The sequence below is a fragment of the Austrofundulus limnaeus genome, unplaced genomic scaffold (assembly GCF_001266775.1).
Source record: "Austrofundulus limnaeus strain Quisiro unplaced genomic scaffold, Austrofundulus_limnaeus-1.0 Scaffold348, whole genome shotgun sequence".
Classification (NCBI taxonomy): Eukaryota; Metazoa; Chordata; class Actinopteri; order Cyprinodontiformes; family Rivulidae; genus Austrofundulus; species Austrofundulus limnaeus.
In genome coordinates this window covers 231886-254828 of record NW_013952750.1, presented here as the reverse complement: position 1 = coordinate 254828, position 22943 = coordinate 231886, and the positions used below count along the sequence as shown (strand labels likewise).

The window sequence follows — 22943 nt, the reverse complement described above, 5'->3', positions numbered from 1 at the left end:
CACACACACACACACACACACACACACACACACACACACACACACACACACACTGCTTCCCTCTCCCTTAAGTACGGTACAGGATAGCTGTCCTGTGGCTGCAGAGCAAGCATTTGTCATCCATAAATCCTGAGTATTAGCAAAGCTACTGTAGCCTGAATACTCAGTGGAATCAGCACCAGGCTTATCTGGAGAGACGAGCGGAGGGAAACCAGAGTCTTAAGTGAGAAGAAAAAAAAATTAAGTAGACATGCTGGAAAGGAGATAAAGGAGCAGAAGTATGTCTGGTATGGCAAGTAGGGGGAAGGAGAAATAACTTGGACAAGTGGTAAAAAAGTGAGAAATGGGAATTCTAAATGAGAAAGATGATGATGCTAAGGAATGAAAAGAGCAAGAAAAAGACTGAAAAAAGATCAATGAACGTCAGTAAGCTCCGAAAAAATAAAATAAAATGAGACAAGAAAGAGTGAAAGTTGAACAGAGGGACTGTTGAGTCAAGAGCAACAGGAAATAAATGAGACGTGAGTTGAAGCAAAGCACAGAAGAGAAGTCGAGAGAAGGAAAAAAAGGCAACATTAATTAGACGAGCCAAATTCAGGAGATGGGGAAGAGGAAGCTCTCAGCTGGAGCTGGAATGGAGACGGTGGCTGAGAGGAGGCAAGGAGAGGGAATCACTGGTGAGTGTTTACTCATCAACAGGAGTCGCTTTTTTAGCTTTCATTGCTCTTAATCCTGGGAGGAGTCATCCGCTCCAAAAACTGGGGGAGCCAAGATGCCTTTGCATCACTTTAACCCAGTTAAGTCTAGTTCAAACTGGGCCTCCGGCTAAAATATCTTCTCTGTTTTACACTCTGCAGGAGATAACTCAAGCTCTGATTGGAAATTAGACTCTTTTTTTAGTGTATCAATACATGTTTGTGTCAAACTATCACAGCACAGACACCAGACAGGTACAGGCTATTAGATGAAGAATAGAACAGGATGAACTTGTTTGGGCAAACTTCCATATCAGAAAAAGATTCAAAGGATGTATTATTCTAAAACACTTTAATGCAAAATAAATGGTTTAAACAATCTTAGAGAAATGCTTGTTTTAAATGTGGAAAAGCTTTGTGGTTCCTGTGATTAGACAGCAACAATGGAGAGGTACAAGTATAGCAAGCTGAGTAGGTCATCTTTATATGGAAAGCCAAAAAGATAAATTGGTCTATTTTGAAACACCCCCAGGCCTCTAAAAATACAATTAAATACATCAGCAGATGTTTAAAAAGTGTCACCCTTTTTGCATCTAGGTTTAAAAAACTCTTTTATTGTTGTTATATTTTATTTATTTTTTTATAGTTGTGAAGTTCATCAAACTCTTGGTTTGACAGATGACTTATAGGAGACTGTTTACTTTTCAGATTGAATCCAATGACTCATACATTTAATAGTGATGTTACCAGTTGGCAAACCTTTTTTGTGAACTTCTACCTCAGAGCTTTTCTATTAGAAAAGTTGGCTTGTTTTTCCATTTTCCCTTTTGGGAGGGTTGATGTTTGAGTCAACAGTCAGTGGTCTAGCTGGACCCAGATGCAGGCAAACTCGAGGAGCTCAAGTAAAATGAAAACTCCTTTTATTAAACAGAAAACAAAAGGTAAATATGGTGGCAAAACTCACGAAACAGAAATCACAGAGAGCTCAAGGAAGACCTGGAGTGATGGCATGGAGCCAATGTGACAATCAGCTGAGGAGACGATGGAAGGAGAAGGACTAGAGTTTGGCTGATGAGGCAGCTGAGCTTGATTGGGGAGAGGCAACAGGTGCGAAACCAAAAAGGGGAACTGCACGATGCATTGTTAGATTCCAGCCTGACTCGACCACAGTTGGCCAGGCCTTACTCTACCCTGACTCTGCTTTGAGCAGAGTGCCTCAATGTGGACGGCATCATATGAAAGAAATGCACACATTTTTATGTGATGTCCATTTTATTTGCAACACAATAATGGACGACATCGAGCTTGTGATACTTCTCTTCATTCTCAGCTGAAGCCTGGCATGAACAGAACCCTAGTTCTCTGGGTTTCAGGAACCAGGCTGGAAATGGTCCATAATGGCAAATGCAAAAACTCCAAGCCAGGACAATGCAATGCAAAAATGACATAAGATCTAAAACACAAAGAAACAAAAAACTAGGATCCTGGCAGTTTAGCCCCATCTCCACCAATGCACTTGTATGCGGTTCGACTCGGTTCAGCCTCAGCCGAATGTGTCTTCATTAGGTTCCAACCACGAACAGTCATGCTGTTTCATGGTTCTAAGCATGTAGAAGCGAGTACAGCACGCTTGCGGTTTTGACGTAAGCAGAATGCTACCCATGGATTAGCTCTGGGATTGACTGACAGAAGAAAGGCAGAGAGAGATGCTTTTGTTTTGGAATACGAGCGCATGGCGTGATACAACAACATGGCGAAAGCAGTGATAAAACAATGGTCTAACCTTTGTGTGATCTTGAAAAATGCAGAACTTGCAAACACTTCCTGGAGAGAGGTGAAGCTGAGCAGATAACTGGGAGGTTTAAATCAAACTGGCCACCCACATTTACACAAAGCACTTTTAAACAGCATCATGACAAAAAAAAGTAAGCTCTGTATGATAAAACCACAACAGCTTTTTTTAAATACAACAGCTGGAGATGCTGTGGACGGTCCACCCGTAAGTATGCCCACAGGGTGAGGGACACACACACCTGAGAGAACCGGACAGGCGTGAACCGAACAGAGTGAGAATGGACGATGGAGATGGGGCTTTTTTATGTTAACTGGAGATTAAAAAAAACTTTACTCTAGAACTGTACCATGACTTAAGCATACTGGCACCCTTATATTTAACGCTCAACTTCACAGGGAAACATTTTTTTTTTCTTTCTAACAATTTGCATTTATTTCCTTTTGGACGTTTTAGTTTTTTTTCTTTGAGGTTTCAGTGGGTCAGACTATTTGCTGGAGAGAAATTTTGCTGAAACGCAGCCTAGTGACTACATTTCTGCCAAAGATTTGAAGCTGTATTTGCTACCTGGCAGGAGGATCACACAGTTGGGAGCTCTCTGATTATAGTGGCGTGACTCTTTCTGATAAAATTTTTCCATGTATTTGTAATCCAGTCTCGCATCCTATAAGATTATGGCAGGTCTGATCCATCCAGCCAGGCTTCGTGTTGTGTTTCTAATGTGTACCTTACTGTGAGATACGGGGAGGCAATAAGAAATGTTTGACAAAGAATCTTGGCACAGAAGAGGGAGTGTGAAATGTGGAGCTCTTGAATGATATTTATGGCTGAACGGTTGTAAACAAGAACGAACGTGTCAGATTGTGAGGAGGGGTAATTTATGCCACAGACCCTCGTGTTATGTTAGCATTCCCAGCTTTGTGTCATCTATCAAAATGAATGTCTCTGCTTTCGTCTGCAGCTTATAGATCCTGACATGCAAGGATTTACAGTAGTTCTCCCACTTTTTATTTTGATTTCTCTATAATTCAAATGCTGTATGTGATCATTAAAATGCAAAGCAAAGGTAAAAGTACTCAAAGCGGTTTTTCTTCTTCTAAACTCTAACGTGCACTTGAAATTATTCCTAGAATTTTATTGTGTGGTATAATTATACCTTTTCATCGCATGCCGGTGAAGGCTGAATTGGCGGCGCGGCTTTATTTCTTGAGGAGAAACAGCAATTAAACTGTAAAATGATGAAGTATTGAACTTTGTTTCTGCAAATCAGCATCCAAATACCTGCTGATAAAACGCTGAAGAGCTCGTCGTCTTCTTTTGACAACTTGAAAATGAAATTGTTTCCCTTTTGTTTTGGCTCATCTAGTTTGGGCTTGAGTGGTAGATGTGAGGTAATCCTGTGACTAAGAGTTTAAAGATGCTCGGAAAAGAATCTCTGAAATCAGTTTTTGGAAAAAGTTACATTTCTATTTACAAATATAAATGACGACTGTTTTTGTTAGACAAAAATAATCCCATAAAGTTCCGTGTATTAGATTGGAAACATATGCTGTATTTATTCAGGCTGAGCTCTGCACTTCCTGCGTTATCCCTTACAGTGATGGATGTCTGACAGTCAGCTGCCTTCTGTTTTTGGTTTAATGAGATTTTCCAGAGGGAAGTCAGGTTCCGTCTGTGGTGAAAATGATGAACTTTGCTCTCAGTTTTGTCTTAATTAAAACTCTTTATGTTGTTTTGAATAATTACTGATCGATTTGTCTGATTAACTCAAAAGATAATTTAAGCCTGATGTTAAAATGTACATTGTTCTGCTTTATTATTACCCATCGCCATAAAAGGCAGGAAGTGATTAAATTGCCTTTATATGTTTGTCTGTCAGTAAAATATCTCATGTACCTCTACAACTGATTTACAGTTGGAGTTAGCAAAATACTAACTCTGAGTACTAAAGGATTTTTATTTTAAACCTCAAGGTGACCTCATCTGTCAGTCTGAACTTTGGCATGCAAGGAGGTGAGAGGTTTCATGGCTAAATTGGACCAGCCTGGTGGCCAGTCTTTATTAATTGCACATTTCACCAGTAAGAGCAGAGTGTGAAGGTTCAATTAGCAGGGTCAGAGAACAGTTTGGCTCAAAATATTGCAATGCACACAACATTATGGGTGACATACCTGAGTTCAAAAGATGAAAAATTGTTGGTGCATGTCTTGCTGGTGCATTTGTGACCGAGACAGCAAGTCTTTGTGATGCATCAAGAGCCACGGTATCCAGGGTAATGTCAGCATACCGCCAAGAAGGACGAACCACATCCAACAGGATTAACTGTGGACGCAAGAGGAAGCTGTCTGAAAGGGATGTTATGGTCTAAAACCAGGTGTTTCAGTTTCATTGTCTAACCCCCGTACATGTCTGGCCAAAACAAAGTTGCCACCTGGATTTAACTAAGTGCTATGATCTGGGGTGGCTGCAGTTGGTTTTTGCGAGTCAGTGTATCTACAAGCAGTGTACTAAATGGGCAAGAAGGTATATTAAATCAACTCAGTCAACCTTATTTTTAGCCAGATTTATTCTTAATTTATTCAAGGTTATTCTTGGAAACATAATATTTTCTCCTCAGTTCTGCTTCATTCAGCTCAGGCTTTATTTGGGGAAGCTGCCTTTTTGTGTCTGCTTAGAAATACTTACTAGTTTTAAAATTGATGTATAGATTAAAATAATTTACTAACTTTTTTTAAGCAGGTATTTTTAAGACTATTTTTTATGAACTAAAATTGGTTTAAAATAAAATAAATATTACGTTGGAAATATATTCAATTTGACTAGTGGAAGACAAGATGAAGGGAACAACAATGGCAACCAACGCTGATAAACAAAACACAACTGTATAATCAGCAAATTTAATGAGCTGATTTGTGCTGAATTTGCTTTTATAGTTGTGTGTCAGCAAAGTAAAAGACAAAAGACTGAGTACACATCCTAGAGATGCTCCTCTGCTCAGTTTAGTGTTTTTGTCACCACATACTGTGTTTTTTTCAGTCTGGGTCTTTAGTTTTAACAGAGAAAGTTTCGCTATAAGCTGCTGTGGGATGATTGTTTTAAAAGCTGAGGAGTGGTCTATGAGCTGAAACCTGGCATAACAGCTTTTTTCCACCATGTTGGACAAAACTGTGCTCAGGACTTGTGCAATTGTTCCTTTCAACCGGCAAAAGATGCAATCAGCAATCTGTGGGGACTAAAAAGACAGAGGCTGGCTTTGGTGTGATCAATAGTTGTTCATTATGACAGAGTTCTCGGCCACTGGCTGGTGGTCACTGAGGCAGATTATGAGTCAAGCATCTGGATGATGTCAGCAGTTTTAAGCTGTCTTGATACAATGATCTGCTGGAAAGAAAAGTATTTGTAAAAGCAAAGACTGACTTAGAAGCACCTTCTTCTAATACTGTATTCCCAGGTCCTGTATCTTTAGGTAGAATGAGTTTGCTCAGTTTGCACAGTTGATGTGATGAAGATAACCTCACCTTAGAGAGAATTGTTATTTTTTATCCCTGGTATAATTCCAAGTCACAAACGTGCCATTAAAATAATGTTATCTGTCCAGGAAGAAGCCACAATTGACCAACCACTTGTGATATTGCTTGTTAGACTGTTATAGTCTGAATTTCTTGCTACTTACATTTTGTCTTTGGAATCTTTGAATTTGTTGTAATTTATTTCTTTAGTTTATTAGCTTGGTCTTCTTGATGACTCAGAAGCAGTCATTTTTTGCCAGCCATGAACCTCACCGCTCTGTCGTGCATTTTGATTTGCTCAGCTCATGAAGGTTTTGATCACCACTTTATGTAGTCAAAGGCAGTCGGTGCATTCTATCAACATGAAGGTTATTGTCTATCAAATCAATTTGTTTGCATTTTATAGCCTGGCTGTGTCTTAATTATGTTCTTTGTGCTGCAGAGGACACACATAACAAAAAAAAAAAAACATATTCTTTGAAATAATGCATATTTCTCACTCATAGTATGTGTTGGAAATGATTCTCAGCTACTACTACATTAGATTTTAGCTCTTTATCTATAAAACTGAGTAGTACAGCGGGTAAAATAAGTATTGAACACGTCAACAATTTTTCTCAGTAAATATATTACTAGAGGTGCTAATGACATGAAATTTTCACCTGATGTCGGTAACAACCCAAGTGATCCATACATACAAAGAAATCAAACCATAAATGTCCAGAAATTAAGTTATTTGTAATAACGTGGAATGGCACAGGGAAAAAGAATTGAACACACTTACTGAAATTTATCTAATACTTTATACAAAAGCCTTTGTTGTCAATGACAGCTTCAAGACGCCTCCTGTATGGAGAAACTAGTGGTATGCATTGCTCAGGTGTGACTTTGGCCCATTCTTCCACACAAACAGTCTTCAAATCTTGAAGGTTTCGTGGACCTCTTCTATGAACTCTGATCTTTAGTTCTTTCCATAGATTTTCTGTTGGATTCAGGTCAGGTGATTGGCTGGGCCATTCCAGCAGCTTTGTTTTCTTTCTCTGAAACCAACTGAGAGTTTCCTTGGCTTTGTGTTTGGGCTCATTGTCTTGTTGAAATGTCCAGCCACGTTTCATCTTCATCATCCTGGTAGATGGAAGCAGATTTTTATCAAGAATGTCTCTGTACATTTTTCCACTCATCCTTCCTTCAATTATTTGTAGTTTGCCAGTACCATATGCTGAAAAACAGCCCCACACCATGATGTTCCCAYCTCCAAACTTCACTGTTGGTGTGGTGTTTTGGGGCTGATGTGCAGTGCCATTTGACCTCCAAACATGATGTGTATTCTGGCATCCAAACAGTTCAATGTTGGTCTCATCTGACCAGACTATATTCTCCCAGTATTACACAGGCTTGTTTAAACGTTGTGCAGCAAACTTTAAAGGAGCTTCAACATGCTGTTTCTTCAGCAGTGGAGTCTTGCGTGGTGAGCGTGCATACAGGCCATGGTGGTTCAGTGCATTACTTATTGTTTTCTTTGAAACAATCGTACCTGCTAATTCCAGGTCTTTCTGAAGCTCTCCACAAGTGGTCCTTGGGTCTTGGACAACTCTTCTGATAATTCTTTTCACTCCTCTGTCAGAAATCTTGTGAGGAGCACCTGGTCGTGGTCGGTTTATGGTGAAATRATGTTCTTTCCACTTCTGAATTATGGCCCCAACAGTGCTCACTGGAACCTTCAGAAGTTTAGACATTCTTCTGTAACCGATGCCATCATTATGCTTTGCAACAATAAGGTTGTGAAGGTCTTGAGAGAGCTCTTTACTTTTACCCATAATCAGATGTTTCTTGTGTGATACCTGGCCATCATTTGGGACTGAACCAGCTGATATTAACTTGCACTGACAAGGGGCAGGCTTGCTTTCTAATTACTGAGAGAGTTCAGCTGGTGTCTTGGCTTTCCATGCCTTTTTACACCTCCCTTTCTTCATGTGTTCAATACTTTTTCCCTGTGCCATTCCACATTATTACAAATAACTTCATTTCTGGACATTTATGGTTTGATTTCTTTGAATGTATGGATCACTTGGGTTGTTACCGACATCTGGTGAAAATTTCATGTCATTAGCACCTCTAGTAATATATTTACTGAGAAAAATGTTGACGTGTTCAATACTTATTTTACCCGCCGTATGTATTTTTTTCTACATGATTGTAAACGGTTTGTATTTGAGCAAAGCGACTTTTACGTTGACATGATTAAAATATATAATCAGATTAAATTGCCAGGAAACACAATTTGAAGCTCAGAATCCCTGAACAGTTCGCCCAGTGTCTGCTGTGTGTTTGTGCTAGGTGGAGTTTAAACACCTGCCGTCAGAATTGCTATTGATTTCATGGCAGGTAAAAGGGTCCACATTTCAGTCACAGACAGTGAGTTGAAACAATTACTKTTGCTCCATCATATATAAGTACATAGACACAAAGTCCACCACTTTGGATTTTACCAAAGTTTTCTGTCTCTCGGTCTGCATGGAAGAATGTTAGTCCATCCAGCTGGATTGTGGAGTTAAAGATGTCACTGCAGCGCCAGGTTTCAGTCAAAACAATCACACAACAATCTGCGCGACGTGTGTAATTGCAGCTGTAAAATATCCATCTTATTTTCCAAGGAACGGACACCGGGCAGAAAAAGTGACACAGCCCCTTTGTGTGGTTTAGCTCTCAGCAGAGCCTGGATCTCTGCCTGTTTGCTCAGATTCTCTCGCTGCGCCTCATTTTATTTTTTGAGCCTCCTTCATCATTTTCTCTGGTCAGCTGCCTCTTTAGCAGCTCATTTAACAGCTTCTCCTTCATAGCGCACAGAAGAACATCCGTATTTTGCACAAGATTATTTCAAAATTTTTCAACAGCTCCATCATATCTAAAGCAGATGTGAGCAAGAATTTACACTTTTCTCTGGATTGGTCGCAACCACTGCATCTTTGCACGGTGCCATGTTTATGTCTACTTGTTTATAGAGTTCATTGTTTCTACAAGAAATGGATTTTTGTTTAAGGTAAATATAACATCTAAAATGTAAGACCTGGCATTTCATGAAGGAATACAAATCACCCCGCAAATCTCAGGCTTTCAACTAAGATCGCGTAATGATGAGAAATAACTGAGTTGTTGTCATTTTGATCAGACCTATGACGTTTTAGATAATCTCATAATCTTAGGATCTATTAGCACTAGAGCTGCAAGACATATCATTTGTGCATCGTCATCGTAATATACGTGTGCAATATTCACACTGCATGTCCTGTGATGCAGGAGGCAAATTACATCAATGTGTTTTCTAGGGACTAAAACATTAAACCATCAGCAGGCTTTCCCCCAGTATAATATAGGCCTGCCAACCCGCCAGTCCAATTGCTCCCCCCACAAATCATTGTTTATTTTAGAGCCAGTGGAGATTGTGGCAACAGGCTAGTTAGGATGTAGCATTAGCAACTTAGCGCTCCAACTCCCAGAGCCGTCGCATTACGGTAGGCAAAGCATTTGCCAAGTGCCCTGAGCTGAAGGTGGACACTGAGGACGGTGCTGATGGGGCCAAATGCCAAGACCATGTAAATCACTGAGTGCATGGAAATGACTGGTGTATTCMCATTACCCCCTTAAGTTAAAGTAGCCCCATGACAGAAACACAATGTAGCTTCATTTGACACGTTTACTGAACTTGAGCACAAGATATAGGCTATTGTTAGTGTGGTTGGTGACTATATTTTTCTAAAAAAATTATTGTTAAAAATCTAAAGGCAGCCCCAAATATATTATCAGACTAATTCATGGTAGGCAGTTGTACCACTGATTTTCTCTGAATCTCACTCCGGTCTTTACAGCAGAACCGCTCCGCTTATGTTTTTCATACATATTGCAGGGTTAGAAAAAAATGCAATGCCAGTTTTTCCAATATCACGCAGCCCTAATTAGCACTGAGATTACATGTTTAGGATTACTCTCAGCTACTAACACATAAAAGTCGGCTGTTAAGGTCATCTTGAACTGGATTGACACCACCATTTATTCAATTTTAGATGTAACCATACTGATTAACTTAATGGTTGATAGTTTTATTTACATTTGTCCAGTGGTTTATGCAAAATTTTGCTGTCAGAGTTGACTCTAGTACTTGTTGGCAAAGTTTTAAAAACAGATATTTCTTAATCTGTTTGCACCCACTGTATAAGTTAATGATTCTCAGCTACTGCAACACCAGATCTTTGCTTAATATCTTCAAAATAGGTTAAATCACAGCCATTTGTGTTAAAGTTTCTTTGCTCCGGTGCCCATTTTGACTGAAGTTTACCCCTGAGGCTGATCAATTATCAGTACAGCCGATTACTTTCTGAAAGTTTCATTAAAATGTGTCCAAACCTGAAATTTATTCATTTCTTCTTTCCTTTCCCTTTTCCTCAATGAGTTACTTCTGTTTGTTTTTTGCTGCAGTTTTTACCATCTGGGGTTTTATTTCCTCGCTAACATTTTAATTATATTGTGTTGACTGACGGCTGGGAAATTTTTACTTAACACTAATTCCTTTCATTAGACATAAATCAAGTTATTTGTGCTTTTTGCTTTATTGAATCTGATTTAAGAGTAACCTTGTTCTTCAGTTTCAGCTCCACGGAGGCTGCGTTTTAAAGTGCAGAGTCCCAGCAAACTCCTTGTTTCATGGCGGGAGCCCAAAGGAGACGTTGACAGCTATTTATTTTTCTACAACAGCATACCAGGTAGGAAATCTAAAGCACACACACACATACACACACACACACACACACGTACACACAGCTCGTTGCCAAAGAGTAGTGTAACTCGAGACACCTAAGGAAGGAATTAGGAGCTGGATTTTCTATCTGCCAAAAAGAATTATGTAATTTACTTCTTATCAAAACTTCTTTGAAAGAATTACACTCCTGAGAGATGTGGAGGCCTCAAAGTTTGTTCTGCAGCTTTGCCAAGTTAAAGGGTTGAAAGGAGTGTTTTCTGCTGAATGGGAGCATGTCAGCAGATTATAAAAACAGGACTAACAGATACACAGGACCGTAGGAGGACATGTACTAACTCGGGGTGAGCTAAATAATGACATTAAGTCTGCTTCAATTAACCTGAGCCTTTATTAATACTGTATTATCCTGTTTAATGTCATTGTCCTGTATTTTGTTGTACAGCTTAAACAAAGCAATTTAYGTAAACTATAAATTGTGCAGCTGGATAAAGAGTGGTGTGTTTTCCTTTTGGTAAATATAATAAATCACCAGCTTTATCATGATACAATACAATACAATAATATATTGCTTTGTTTGGATGGTGATACAATATTTCTCGATATCACAAAGTCTGTCATTAGATTTCAATTCAGTTGAATTCACAAGTCTGCAAATATGATGCAATATCATACGCCCATCAAACACTGAGTTGTGGCACATCAGTCATTTGATGATTGATGTTTTTGTTTTGCCTGGATGTGATTGACTCATTAATCATTTAATCAATGTGAATTAATGCATTGTTACATCCCTATAACATAGTGTGCCATRCTATTTGTAGCAATATGTAAAAAATGGCAACATATAGAAATAAACCAGTAAGATTTTGGAAAAGCACATGAGAAAACTGAGTCCTCAGACATAGTTTCTATTGTAGAGTTTAGAGGCGTCACTGAAAGTTGGACCTTATCTCAACTGGTGTTTTTTGAAGTCTTCATTTGTTTTTATCGTTTATTCATTTCATGATTTATACTGACTTTTTCACAAACTGTTTAAGTGACAGTTGATGCCACACACTAAGCTTTAATCTGTGTAAAACAAACTTTCCTCATTCCCACAGCTCGTTCTATAAACAAATCAAATCAGCATTTTTTTGTCTTCTTTCACACAGCTTGTCTCTCTGTTGGGAAAACCAAGTCCTACTGCTGTAGGACTTGGTTTTCTCTCAAATCCCACCCAGATTGTAGAGTACACACACAGGCGTCTATACACTTTAGTTATGTTTTAATAATAATAATAATAATAATAATAATAATAATAATAATAATAAATAGGGAGGTACAATATATCCAAATATATTTTAATTGCAGTATCACTGTGCGCAATATTCAAACCCCAAAGGACTGCTCTGAGTGCAATAATTGTTGACTAATGTATTTGAAGAGTTTTAAAGGTTATTTTTCATGCTGATGCATTATTTAGCCAGTAGGATGAAGTCTCACGGCAGCAGAAGCTCACACCAGACATAAATGACATCACCAAAAATGTTGCTCACATAGAGTAGGAAGTACAGATTAGAAAGTGAGGAAAGAAAAAAAAACGTATACGCATCACCTGATATCATCATTGTAATATTCTTATATCTTGCAGCCCTAATAATAATAAAATAATTGATTGAGATTGAAAAAAGTGCAATACAAATTCAAAGTGGTACAAAAATAAAAGCATGAACTAAAATCAACACAATTAAAAGTAYGTTTAAGCAGTAAAATCTCTGGAAGGTCTCTGTATTCTAGGGGGTAACGCTTTCTTTTATGGTACCATTATTACCATGTAATTACAAGGTAATAAAAATGTAATTAAAAGTAATTATTACCTTATTATAATTACAAGGTAATAAAATGTAATTAAAAGTAATTACTACCTTATTACCATGTAATTACAAGGTAATAAAAAATGTAATTAAAAGTAATTACTACCTTATTACCATGTAATTACAAGGTAATAAAAATTTAATTCAAAGTAATTACTACCTTATTACCATGTAATTACATGGTAATATGTAATTAATTGTCTGCAGTAATGTAGCACTTACCTGGTAATGTATTAAAATTCACTATGTAACACCTAAATAAGTAGTAGGTAATTTGGACAGTTTTAAAGTTATATTTTATTGCAATTAATCACTAACCCCAAAATTTAGTTGCATTCTTTTGGTTATRWATATAGTGTTGAGTTACTATTGAATTGTAATTTGACTGTAGTTACCCAATAAAGGTAGTTTTACTAACAGTAGATTTTCTTTGTACCCTAATTACCATGTAATTACATGGTAATAAGGGTACTGTAAAAGAAAGCGTTACCGTCTGGGGTGTTCTCAGATGATCGGGGGTCCCACAGATGAGGTGCAGCAGAGACAGAAGCCCTGTTAGTCATGGAGCACAGTTTTAACTCAAAATATTTTCTYCAAGCCTGGAATTAAAGTCTTTCAAGTCGTCAAATCTATGATGCAAAACTCTTTAGAAACATAAATAATTTATGAGACAACCAGAGTTTTTGTCTGCCTTTTGATTTGGTAGCAGGGAGTGAGAAACAGGTGTGTGGTTACCATGTTGATCATAATGAGCCACTGGCAGCAGCATTAACTTTTTAAAACTCTTAGTTCTTTTTTAAACCTCTTATACAGTTTCTTGAAGTGATTTTTTTTTCTCATTTCAAATTGTTGTAAAGTTATGTTGGAGTTTTGGGCCGTATARCTGATTTGACACATTTCTAAAATTCTTTAGAAATCTTCCAGGTTGGTATTAATCTGCATCATTACWGCACGGAGACAACAGGATGGATGTGTTCCCGTCCTGCTGCTATTCTGCATGTGTCAGAAGTGGCTCAGCGAGCAGACGGGAAGTGCTTTCAGAGTGTAGCAGGAATCACTCTAAACACTGCTGACATCCACTTTATTGTGTAATCGCAGTGCACCTGCATTCACAGCCGAGCTTCAGGTCTTTCACTGGTGCTGCAACACCGCCTGCATACATTATGTTATTAATGCTGCGCTTRATACTGCAGACACTTTTTTAAAAGCCAGATTAAAAAAAATGTAGACTTGAATTATGGCTAAACATAAAATCTGGTTATTACACATAAACTTTGGTTTAAAAAAAACTCATTTTGCAGTTTCTTGCTTCTCTTTCAACCAAAAACAGAACTATAACTTAAATTCATGGTTTCTTCCTGCTGCAGGCAGGTAGCAGCACAGTTATTGTGGCATTTAGTAAATGTACTTTGAAATTGGAATTTAAACAAGATCATTATTATAGTCATGTAATTAATAGGCCCTATTTGATAGCAATAAAAATAATGAAGACGTAAGATCCCAGTCTCGTCTCCTTTGTCTCCTGCAGCGTCRGAGTCAGGTGAGGTGAACAATGGGTGCCGTAAAAATGATTAAACAGCTGAAGTCCTTTTTGATGAGAGTAAAACATTAAAGATCTCATGGACTGGCAGCTAACCTTTTGATTCTTTTTCTGAGAATGAGCACTCAGTGCACCAGGGTTTTCATTGAAGCAGATAAGCTACTTTTCTCCAAAACCAAAATAACTCGCAGGATCAGTTCTTCATCTGTAAAAAACTGGTCAGTTTTACTCATCAGCTTGTCTTTTTTTAGCCTGCCTGTCTTGGGTGAATTTGCTCTCAGCCTGAATATCAATCAAAACACAAGCCATTTTTACCCCCATTTTTTCTGACTCCAGTCCTGATATTCAAATAGTGTGTTTGTGTGAACATAATGTGATCCTGATGASGTCCAGATGTCTCTTTCTTTTTCGAGATCTCAGTGGAGAAGAGGTCAAACCCAAAGGAAACAAGTTCATTTTTTATGCGCTGCACCTGCAGACATTCAGTGAACATAAACTTATAAAGGAATAATGTGAAAACGTGTCTGTGTTTTGGTCTCAGAGGTGCAGGAAGTRTTGCAAACCAGCTGTGTCTTGTGATATGATAGTGCTGTAGTGTCCTCACCTGCAGCAGAGATGGATTGTTGTGTTTTGCCGCAGCAGTGGACAYGAGAGCTGCGTGATTGGCCTGAACAGAGTGACTCTAATCAACTTCTGAAGCATTAATCGCCCTCTGTCCTGCCTGGGTTATTACTTGTCACCGTCAGGAGCGAGGCTGAGGAGCACATTGTCTCAGACAGTAACCGTAACAGCATCAAAATTAAAATTATTACTGATGCGTATTCTATGCAGATTTACTGAAGGCCTAGCATTTAAAGGATTGCATGTCACCCACATGTCACTCTTTTGTGCCAAAGTCTCAAACAGATCGTTTTAGTTTGAAAAACATAGAGTTATAACAGTTTTAGTCAAACTTTGAAAATAACATTATGCATGATGGTAATCAGTGAGATTTTGTGGGATTCTACAACAGTGGTGCAGTGCCATTACAGAGGTATGACTGAATAAAAAAATAATAAAATGTTTGGACACTGCTTGCATAATGGACAGGTATTTGACATATAAATGCAAAGAAATAAGGAATCAAGGTGTCATTTTTGCTCAACAAAACTATTTAATATTTTTCTCTCTCAGGATGTTGTTCATGTTTTTCAGTTACACCTAAAATAATTACACTATAAATGTGATTTGTTTTACCTAAAGTACATTTTAGTTAATTTTATTTCAACCTGTAATTTATTTCAGTTTTATTAGTTCAGTTGTATGGAGGACTAGCCTGGTTAAAAGCAGACCCTTGTTCTTCGCTTTGCTTCATACGAGGTCTGGACTCTCAGCTATAAAGAAGTGATTCTTGTTGGAGGCGTGGCCTCTGCTGAAGTTTAAAATGATTGGATCGSTTKKSYRSSMMRCWYSWCKSKGWRRRRGRCTMWGCTAARAAGCTAACCGGAAATCGCGTGCGCTGTAAACAACCCTACTGAGAGGAGAGAAGTACCGAACTGAACAAGATGACTGTAAATGAGAGTTGCTGCTTTGTCAGACAAATTTATTTTAATTTGGAAGCCTTATCAACACAGACTGGCTTCATTCACTTTCTCCACCGCCATTGCTAAACTAACTAACAGACACTGCGCAGAAAATTGACGTYGTTCAAAACTCCACCTTCTGTTTGCTGATTGGTCCAGGTGAATTCAACTACAAGCAGACACTGTGTAGAAAATTGACATCGTTCAAAACTCCATCTTCTKTTCGCTGATTGGCCCGGACGAAAATTCTCCTGAAGAAATCCTTGTCTGTGGGAGAAATCCCAGATGGAGCAGTGAAGGGAAACTAGAAWTGAGCGGAGCTGCATAGGTAGGCAAGGACCAGGCTAATGGCGGACCAAAACTGACATGATTACTAATAAAAGTAGAAATATATAAATGGACCAATAAGTAAATAAATACACTTAAAATTCACAGACTAAATTTTAAAAAAATGAAATTTTTACCTCGTTTTATAATTTAATTGACCTTCAAATTTATTTTTTCCAATTAATTATATATTTTAGCAAATAATTTAAAACAAAGGCAAGGAGGAAAAATATGTGCCTTTGTTTGAAACTAAACTTTTAACTTTAGGCTAAATGGAGGCAGCACAAGCATGCACAGTAGATTTGCACATGGATCCTGCTCCTTCCTGTCTGTTGACCAATGGGAGAAGAGCTGACCCAAGATGGACCGCCCACCTTATTTGCATAATTAGGCTGAAATGCATAAGGTAAAGCAAAAGCAGGAGATTTAAAAAAAATACACATAAATAAAAAGACTGGTGAGGAAAACAAACAAATATAAGAGACACATATGCATCTACAAGTAAAAAGTAAAACAAAATATATTTTTTAAAACAGTAAAATGTAAATTATGTGCAACTAAGTAGGAAAAATAAATATGAAGGTCAAATAAATGATAAAAAATTAGGTAAAGTTCTCCTTTTTAAAATTAATATGCGCATTTTAAGTGTATTTATTTATTGGTTTAATTATATATTTCTGCTTTTATTTCTAATTATGTCAGTTTTGGTCCTCCATACAGTTGTTCAAATAAAGTTGAAGTGGAAAATAAACTGCAAATGTGTTTGAAAACAAAATCTCTGTGTCAAATTTGAGCTTAATATTAGTAAAAAAAAAGACTGAGTTATAGCTCTGTTGTTGACTAAGGTTAATTAGTTGTGGTAGCCATCTTGAATTGTGTTGATCCCCAAAGGTATCCAGCTGTAAATGTATGTTCAGTAATTAGTATCTGAAAGTTTCGATAAAATGCATCTGCTGACTCATGAGATATTTTGCTAACAGACAATCACAGGCAATAACAGTACCCACAACTAAAAAAGTTCAACATGGGGTTCATCACAGTTGATCTTTCTGTGAGGCTATGATGACTGCCTGGTATAAATGTATACGTTTTATAAATGCGTCGCCTCACTGCACCAAGGTTGCAGCTTTGGATTGCAGTCGAGACATTTTTGTGTGGAGTTTGCAGAGATTTATTTATTTAAATGATATAACTGAATTGTGATCTTTGAAAGGAAAGGACATCTAGAAATAAATTACTTTTGAATAAATTCACAACATCCAACATCTAAACATCCAAATTAATACATGTTATGGTTTAATGCGTTTTTGAATTGACTGAAGTTTTAAATGTGTTTTTTTTCCTTTTTTTTTTGTTCGTGCCCTCTTTGTGATGGACCAGCAGTCTTCCTGTGTTGTACCCCAATGATATGCAGACACAATTTCCARCAGAAGTACAGTATAAAAATAAAAAGAATTCAGTAAAGATGTTTTTTTCTGTCTTCATTTAACACCTCAGATAAAGATGAACTTTGAACTCCTCACAAAGACKGCAGAAGCAGATCTATTATAGAATTAATTATTTCAACATGGACCATAATGTTTGCCTGGCTTCACAATGGAGAATATATTTAATAATTTATTATGATTAATTCACATTTTAACACTGATCAAACTTAGTTGGTGTTAATATTTCATTACTGTTGTACTTTTAAMCACCAATTGAAACTTTCTTTCTGTCCTTCCTTTTTGTGTTTCAGGTGGTCAACAGAAGGAGGTCATAGTGTCTAAATCGGACACAAACGTGTTAATAACAGACTACAAACCTTCAAGGGAGTATGTTTTCAGTGTTATTGCTGTTCGAGGCAGAAAGCAGAGCAGTCCGCTTCACGGCAGATTTAAAGGTTTGTTTCAGACATTWTTACTTCTGTCCTGTTTCTCTTTGCTCTTTCTGTCTGTTCTGAATGATACTGTGTTCTGCACTCCTGCACTATTTTCTTCAATAGACTTTTGTAAAAGCTCTGCAAAATGTCCACACAGACCAGTCCGGTCCTCTGGGTGGATGAGGTCAACCACCTCCCACACAGATGTTAGCTTTCAGAAATGAAGTGAGCATCATGGAACTGAAGTCAGCTGCATTGATGTGGAGCTCAATGCTTTAAATGTGTGATAAATGTCTCCCTTGAATTATTTTCAAAACATAATGAATTAACTCATTAAACTATTCTCACGGTTAACTATTTTTTAAACTAAATGTAAAGTTGCTGTGCGTCATCAGTGACCTCCCCTTGGTAATAAATCTGTTTATTGTTTAATCCTGCATCCAGCCGTTGCTCAAACTATAGATGAGGAATGTCAAACACTTCCATTGAGGGCCTTCATGTTTAACTTCAGCTAAACATGAAAYGTGTTTTTTGTCTCATTGCTCTGGCTGAGCACCACTAACAAACAATAACTGAGCTCTACCTGGTATTTCCTGCATAGAAGCAGTATTTTTACGTGTCTTCTTATAAACGCTGAAAACTCTTTGTGTACGACAAATAAAAAGTGAAATAAATAAAACAGAAATACTATTAAAAGTAAAAGTAATAGAGTTTTGCTCACAGTTGAGTTGTGGTAAGTCTTCAACTCTCCCACTTTCCAACAGGTAATTCCCATGCATAATTAACATGCATTGTGGGATATGTAGTTTATAGTCACTACTGGATTTAAAGCAGCTTATATTGAGACATTAATACAGGGCTGTTCAAATTAATTGCTCAGGGGGCCACAGTTACTCAAACCCATCCGCTGAGTGGCAGGACAAGTATTATCTTTCACCTTTTATATTTTTTTACTTTGTTAGGTTGAGTCATACATTTATAGCTTACCCTTATTAAAACATTATTAAATTTAATTATTTCTGGGTCTTGTTCACGAACGAGGAAAGAATGGAGCGGGAGATCGACAGGCGGATTGGTGCTGCGTCTGCAGTGATATGGGCGCTGTACCGGTCTGTCGTGGTGAAGCGGGAGCTGAGCCAGGAGGCGAAGCTCTTGGTTTACCGKTCGGTCTACGAYCCTACCCTCATCTATGGTCACGAGCTTTTAGGTAGTGACTGAAAGAACAAGATCACGGATACAAGCGCCCGAAATGAATTTCCTCCGCAGGGTGTCTGGGCTCTCCCTTAGAGATACGGTGAGAAGCTCAGTCATCCGGGAGGGGCTCAGAGTAGAGCTGCTGCTCCTCCACGTCGACAGGAGCCTCAAGGAGTTTTTGTCCATTTGACTGCCTTTATAAGCATCTGGATGAGTCCCTTATGTGTATGGACTGCCTCAGACAACTGCTTCTCAAAACTAGCCAAGTTGCTGTTGTTGTTGCTACAACAGCCAGGTTTGGGAATTGTAGTAGTTTAAGCAAAATGCTGTCATTGCTGTCCGAGCGTGTTTCAAGACAAACAAATACTCCCATGAATTTCTGATCAATCACAAAATACTTCTGTATTCCGAGGGAGTTTGACCCTGGCCTCGTGTCAGAACAGGGCTGACAAAAAAAAAACAATGTCTTTTTGTCACGAAACAGCCTCATTAAGACTGGATTTTGCAGGTTTGATGGACCATGCAGAGGCCTTAAGTCCTAGCCGGAGGTATCCAGTGAAAGAATCTTTAGTGTATTAGAATATTAAAAGCAGAGCAAAATTAAAAGATTACCTTTTMAAATGAAAATTTCATTGACTTTCCTGATATAATATCCATTGATTGTAGCTCATAAAGTTGAAAGAGGTGATGGGCGAGATCAGACTGAGCCTCATCGGCAGACAGACCCAGCTGGACCTCCTGACGATGCCAACGAGATCTCTGGAGGTAGGACAAACACACACAAACACTGTATCCAGGAGAACAGACTGCATGTAAATCTTTTCGCTTACATGAAAAATGTAAACAGTTAAGGGCCTTTTCTTAAAGCTGTCTCCCGGCTGTTGCTGCAGTTTTGTTGGAAAAACAGTCCCTGTTGCTGTCTTTAACACTGACTTGGCAGATCAGAAAGCCAAAACTATGTCTGGTGTTTGTGCATTTTCACTGAATGCAACATCATGCAGAGTTTGTCAAATGACATCTACACTCTTTATGAATGAAATATATGGACTGGCGCACATTTTTTTTTCTGAACCAACAAGCTAAAGCGACGATGCCAAAACCATGGGYAAACCAGTCCCAGTTGTGATTCATGAAAACCACATTATGTGCTGATAATAGACCATTTCATAGTTAAAAATCATTGCAAAGGCACATGCACCAAGTAGCCACTCTCACATTTTTGGTGATAAACACTGTGGTTGTTATGGAAAGGCATACAAGTTAAAATGATAAATTTACACTGTTATACAGATCCGATGGAATTGCACTGAACTGATCCATGTTAAACTTTCCTTTAAGATAATAGAGGATAATTTTCATAAATATCTTTAAGTTCAAAATGTTTTTGGAGCTTGTTAAATTTGCTTAATTCCAACAGCGTTTCCAGGTAAAGATCTTTGTATAGGTTCAATAACCTGTGACCTGGAAAAGTTAGGTTCTGCTATGCACACAAGAATGGTTTGTTCCTGATATTTGCTGAGTGAATCTGTTCACGTCTGTCTCTGTAGCTGTTTATTGTTCTAGAAGTAAACTGTCTATGGTAGAGGCTACACTTTTACTCTGCTAATATTTACATTTCTTCTGCACAACATGAAAGGTTGAAAATAATAATGGCATTTATTTCGAGTTGGTGTACTTGGTTTTGTCAAAGTGACCGATTATCACAAGTAATTAAAAAAAGCCGTGGTTTAGAAACAGAAATGTGACTACTGATTATTTGGTTTTAGTTTAGAGGTGCAGTTTCTGTTTCTCTGTACAGCTTGTCTTTGATTTAAAGAAAGGACAGTTTTATATTAAGTGCAGCATAAATTTCCTCTGAAATGCTTGATGTGCAGTTAGGAGCTGCTGATGGAGCAGACGAGCATCATACACAATGAGCAATTAATTTCTATACAGTGCAACAAATTGGTTCTGGCTCTAAGCAGAATGCCAGTACATCACAATTTTATCACTGATGGCAGTTTTAAGAAATAGTTTGTCTAGTTCTAACGTAAAAGGTCAGGTAATGGTTTTTTGCACCTTATCTTTTGACGGCTACTGTATGTTTTGGATATATATTTCTGTATTTGATCATTAGCTTTGTTCTTTGTTCTCTGAGAAACAAAACCATATGATGTTCTGCCCTTTAAATCATAAACAACATTTGAACAAATATTTAAACTAACCTTTATGAGATGAAACCTGTTTTCACCTTCTGGTGTCTAACTCTGGGAATTTAAATTTGGTAGTGTGGTGTTTTTTTTAAATACTAGTGGATTCAAGAATTAAACAAGAAAATTGTCTTTGTGGAGGTTCATTCGATGCTGCAGACTGTCACAAGTTCTACAGAGAGCATCTACAGAGGTTGAGACAGGAAAAAAACAGGAAGGAAAATTTACCTGGTGGAATCAGTCAGATATACGTTCACAAACCAATCAGCTTCTAGGAAGCGCTTGTGATCCAAGCATGCATAAATCTTACAGGTAGGTCAGTAATCAAAATGAAACATGTTAGGGTTAGGGCATCTTAAATCCAGAGGCATGAAATGTTCTTTTATAACCTAATGCAGGGCTATTCAACTAAATTGTTCCGGGGGCCACGGTTAATGCAGGCCAACAGCTGAGGGGCTGAACATCCAGCAATTAAAGTTATTGTGTAAATAAACCAAAGATCTGTTACCTTTGAAATAATTTATTTTGCTGCATTTAATCATGGATATAACATACAGAACCCTATGTAATAAATTTAGTGATAATAAAACAAAATCAAAAACAAATATAACGCATCATACCTCCTATTTGACACAAATATAATTTTGACGTCTCTGACTTGCCAACTTTTTAAACCAATTTTATTTTTACTTTCATAGTTTTATCTTCTACTGCTCATAGTTTTAACTGTCTTGRGTGTGCTTAGAAAGAGTTTTTTACCAGCTTGTAGCCAAGATTCTGACATTTCTGTAGATACCAAACATGTCTATGTACTAAATGAACTCATAGTAATTAAAGTAGAAAACTGGTGGTCTGGGCTTAAGAGATGAATGAACCAATTGGCGGGCCACATTTTGGTCACTCGCGGGCCGGATATGGCCCACGGGCCGTCAGTTGAATAGCTCTGACCTAATGTGATGATTGTGTACCACAGCCATGAAACATCCTCTAGAATCAGTGACTGTATGTCTTCATTATTTTGATTGCTATCAAGCATGTTCATTCATATCAAATGAAAACTGTTTGGAACTTTTCATAAGTTTAAAACAACAGAAACTGTTACATTTAGCTGCTCTGCTATACAAGTCAGCCATGCCATTTTGGTTTAAAACCAGTTACTCTGCTCTGCTCAGCGCACTTCGCTGCCATTCGTGCCCACCTAGATTTATGCTGTGTCCACTCCTCTCTGGTACCAAGTGATTGCACGATGAAGCAGTGATAAATATTGATGTCAGACCAAAGCAATTCTTCCTGTGGAAGACGGACTCATACAGTTAATTAACACTGTTTTATATAACTCCATGAACGGACTCAAAACGATAGCCGAAACGGCATCACTGTTTGTCTTTTGGACACTTTTGGTTTCAGAACAAAATTATTTTTTTATTTGTATTATGTGTGTATTCATAGCCATGTTGGCAAACACCTCAAGAGCTTCTCAGAGCTTGATGAGACATTTTCAAAACATAATATACTGACTTAGTTTTCTGTTTTTTTTTTTAGTGTTGCCTCTAGAAGCCATTGATTTTTTGCTATTTTTCTGTGAATTACAAATTGAAATTAAACTTGTATTAAAGAAGTGGTTCCCAACCCTGATCCTCAATGACTCCTGTCCTGCATGTTTTAGAT

The 22943-nt window shown here is 37.8% G+C and overlaps 1 protein-coding gene across 1 annotated transcript in view; it reads left to right on the top strand.

Moving 5' to 3' along the window:
- The window catches only part of LOC106527895 (collagen alpha-1(XIV) chain), a gene marked incomplete in the record, with an annotated part of 186287 nt that overhangs the window by 13959 nt on the left and 149385 nt on the right, over positions 1–22943 (top strand). Inside the window, 3 exon segments of the mRNA XM_014022903.1 lie at positions 10637–10753; positions 17770–17913; positions 19753–19851. Of these exon segments, the coding sequence (XP_013878357.1) occupies positions 10637–10753; positions 17770–17913; positions 19753–19851 (360 nt within the window).